Source organism: Neomonachus schauinslandi, chromosome 3, assembly GCF_002201575.2.
Source record: "Neomonachus schauinslandi chromosome 3, ASM220157v2, whole genome shotgun sequence".
Lineage (NCBI taxonomy): Eukaryota > Metazoa > Chordata > Mammalia > Carnivora > Phocidae > Neomonachus > Neomonachus schauinslandi.
Genome location: NC_058405.1, coordinates 191,529,289 through 191,533,042, shown reverse-complemented (window position 1 = coordinate 191,533,042; position 3,754 = coordinate 191,529,289). Strand labels below are relative to the sequence as shown.

General features: G+C 60.7%; 1 protein-coding gene across 1 annotated transcript; it reads left to right on the top strand.

Moving 5' to 3' along the window:
• Positions 1 to 263: 263 nt before the first annotated feature.
• OTOS (otospiralin) lies at positions 264 to 1,352 on the top strand. Its single transcript, XM_021678986.1, has 3 exons — positions 264 to 321; positions 454 to 486; positions 1,168 to 1,352. The coding sequence occupies exons 1-3, from the start codon at positions 264 to 266 to the stop codon at positions 1,350 to 1,352; spliced, it is 276 nt and encodes a 91-aa protein (XP_021534661.1).
• Positions 1,353 to 3,754: the final 2,402 nt, after the last annotated feature.

The following is a 3,754-nucleotide window of genomic DNA, read 5'->3' as shown; positions in this document are numbered from 1 at the left end:
GGAGTGGGAGGCAACCTCCGGAGGGGCAGACGCAGGGTCGCCGCCTCTAATTAGGAACGGCCAGCTGACAGGTGAAACGGAAACTGCTATGAAAACCCTGGGAGCTTGTCTGGTTACCAGAGCTGTTTCCCAGGGAGTTGCCGGGGGTGGGGGTGGTGGGAAGAGGCTGGGGCCCTGGTGGGGGGCTCGTCCCACCCCCTGGGTCCCTCCTGCTGCAGGTGGACCGAAGCTTCGTCAGCTGGTGGAGGGCCTGCCTGGGGGAGATGAAGGCCTGCTTGGTGCGAGGGCTGGCCCTCTGCGTCCTGCTGGGACCTCTGGTGGGTGAGTGGCAGCTCTGTCCCTCCTGCTGTCTCCCTGGCCGCTTAGGCAGCTGGTGTGTGGGGCTGTGTGTGTGTGTGGGGGGGGCTGCCCTGAGGGGCTCTCTGGAGTGACTGCCCTCCTCTTCCTCTGCAGGGGCCAAGCCAGTGCAGGAGGAGGAGGAGGGAGGTACTGTATTGCCCTCTTGTTCTTTTCTTGTGTGTGTTTGGGTGGGATGGGGTCGGAAGAGGGAGCCGGGTGGGAGCTGGCTTCTTATCCTGAGCAAATGAAGCAGGAACCCTGGGTCAGCTCAAGGACAAGCTATGCAAGCAGAGGGACACGACCCTCTTCCCTGGGCCCTGACCTCCAGCCACCTGGGGACACACAGGGCAAGAGGGACTCTCTGAGCCCCTGAGGCTTGGCATTCTCACCCTCAGCCTGGACTCATCCCACGGCCCTCCCACCCGAGTCCTACCTCAGTGCAGTGGCGTCTGGACTCCGGGGCTGGGGGCTGTGGTCTCCTCTGAAATCCCACCGGGATGCCCCCACACCCTCCCTGCCCAGCATCTCCATGACAGGGGCCAGATTTCCCCCTCCCTGGCCTCTCCCTCTCCCCCCTCTCCTCTCCCTGAGCTGTTCCCCCAGACAGGAGTCCCGAGAGGGACATCACCCAGATGACAAGGTTCCAGGATACCTCCACGGAGGACCAGGGGTGTCCCAGGTCCCGGCTCCCAGCTGGGAGGGCCCCTTCACTGCCCGCAGCCGCTGCACTGCTAGGCACCATCCACCTGCCCGGCGGCATCACGGAGGGGCAGCTTCAGGGCAGGACCGGTGGGGACAGCGCCTGAGGCTGGTGGCTGTGTCTTTCAGACCCCTATGCGGAGCTGCCTGCCATGCCCTACTGGCCTTTCTCCACCTCTGACTTCTGGAACTACGTGCAGTACTTCCAGACCCTGGGGGCCTACCCCCAACTTGAGGATATGGCCCGCACCTTCTTCGCTCACTTCCCCCTGGGGACCACGCTGGGCTTCCATGTCCCCTACCAGCAGGACTGAGCACCAGCCTGGATCCCTAGCCTCATGCTCAATAAATTCCTGACTTAAGACCCACAAATGCTTCTGGTTTTCTTTCAAGAAAGCCCCAGTCAGGCCACGTTTCCTTTCTTATTTGACAAATGAACCACAACTCTCACTCAGGACCTGCCGTACGTGTCACCCTCTTACCTAAGCTCACAGCCCCTCGGGGAGGGGGGTGCTGTAGGTGCCCCGGAGTGCAGGGGGGAAACTGAAGCAAACAGACACCAGGACAGTGCCTTGCTTATTGATGGGACCCAGATCCAGGCAGCCACACCCCAAAGCCCCTGCCCTCAGCCACGGAGGCCAGCAGCAGCCGGACCCCCGGCGGCCACCCCTGGGCTGGGGGCCCTGCCCGTCCCCGCTCCCTGCACTGTACTCCTGAGGGCCGTTCACACCAGCGCAGCAGGAAGCCAGCCTGTGAGGAAGGGCCAGGGCCTGGGTGCTCTCTGTCGGTAAGGGGAGGGCCCCCGAAACCTGGGTGCCAGCGCGGCAGGCTCAGGGCCTGTGGGGGGAATGGGGCTACCTCCCCTGGGTGCTCTGGAGGGAGGAAAGGCCCGGCAGGCCATGTGCACGGTGTCTCTGGGACCATCCTGTTGCACTGGGCTGGCTACTGCGCAGGCGGTGAGCCCCGCCCACGGGCAAGCGTACAAGCTTACAAGCCCCAGACCCCGCTGGTCACCTTCCACCGGATGAGAGGAAATTGCTCTAATGGGCTATAGCCAGCTTCTCTTTTGAAATAAAATAATGGGAAACACTGAGTATTTAAATACAGGTGGGGAGGAAACTCTCCTAGGCCAGGGCACAGCCACCCAGCCGGGTGGGGAGGGTGCTGGAGGGTGGGAGGTGCCCAGGACAGCAGGACGGCCTCCCGTGGTTGTCCCTCCCACTCCAGCCACGCTTCCTGCCACCACTGCTGGTGCCCCAGGGGACATTCTGCAGAGGAGGCCTGGCCGGTGGCTCTAGGAAAAGCCATTACCTTCTTCATCTCTTTCTTTCCCCACCTTGAGCTAGTGTGAATTTGGCTTCTCTAAACTAACCTCAACAGCACAAAAGTCCGGATTCACAGGATAGCCAGGCGAGAGGATGGGTCTTCAAGTTCCCACTGGGGACAGCTGGACTCGGCCAAACATACCAGACAATAGACACGCTTTACAGCGGGATTTCCATGTTGTTCACTAGCACGTCAATTCGAGTGTGTGCACAGTCATGTTCCCCTCGGACTGTCACGCTGCCCGTTAGGGCGCACATTAAAGAACCATGGCTGTACCCCCCTCTCTGCAGGCTGCTGGGGAGGAGCAAAATCCAGGCTCGTTCTGGGGAGGAGCACGTGGTGCCCCGGCCAGACCCCTTCCTCAGGCTCGGGCATCAGCAGCCCACAGCTGCCCCGGGGACACCCAGCTGCATTTACGTTCTTAAAAGGCCTCACTTCTGTCCTTCTCTTCTCAGAGGAAGAACCCCCACCCGGGGCCACCCTCGGCCAACCCCCTACCTGCTGAGCTCGCAGCCCCTGGGGCATTCCACTCCTGGTCAGGACTCAGACCTGGCTGCGGCCCTCCCTGCTCACCTCAGCACCCAACAGGCTCAGTTCTCCTCTGTGCACACCCTCCTGACTCCCCCCACCGCAGGCAGACCTCGTGGGGGACCCTCCACTTCCTGCCCCGGTGCCCTCAGCCCCTCACCCCCAACGCTGCACCACTGAGCTCCTCACGAGGAGCAAGCACCACCTATGGCCACTGCCTTCTCATTCCTGCCACGGTGGCTGGGAATGGGGCTCCCGTGATTTGAAACCACTCAGAAGAGAAGCCTGTTGGTGGCCACAGAGTCGTGGCTTCCCTGGTCTGACTTTCGCTCGGGTACTTCAAGGTGATTCATGTCACCGTGACACCTGAGGCTCACCCACACCCCCAGCCTCTCCTCCCCTCTCCCCTCTCCCTGCACTGCCCACGTGGGTCACTGTCCCCCTCAATCTGGGCTCACTCCCTGTCTTCCTGCCCTGACCCCCCACCTCTACTTTGCTCACAGCCCAGCCCCCAAGCCTACCTACTTCCACAAGTCTAGCTCAAGTATCTCATGCTCTCCCTCCCTCCCCCCTTTCCTTCCTTCTCCCTCCCTCCTATCCCCTTCTCTCATTCACATACTTGTAAAAAAATTATGATAAAATACATATAACATAAAATTTACTGCTGTAACTATTTCTTTTTTTTTTTTTTTAAAGATTTTATTTATTTATTTGACAGACAGAGACACAGCGAGAGAGGGAACACAAGCAGGGGGAGTGGGAGAGCGAGAAGCAGGCTTCCTGCCGAGCAGGGAGCCCGATGTGGGACTCGATCCCAGGACCCTGGGATCATGACCTGAGCCGAAGGCAGACGCTTAACGAC

What these genes read in the sequence shown, in the direction of transcription:
- OTOS (XM_021678986.1), top strand. Translation starts at nt 264, where the DNA reads ATGAAGGCCTGCTTGGTGCGAGGGCTGGCCCTCTGCGTCCTGCTGGGA. An exon ending in CCTGCTGGGACCTCTGGTGG is followed by an intron (nt 322 to 453) that starts GTGAGTGGCAGC and finishes CTTCCTCTGCAG; the next exon opens with GGGCCAAGCCAGTGCAGGAG. An exon ending in GCAGGAGGAGGAGGAGGGAG is followed by an intron (nt 487 to 1,167) that starts GTACTGTATTGC and finishes TGTGTCTTTCAG; the next exon opens with ACCCCTATGCGGAGCTGCCT.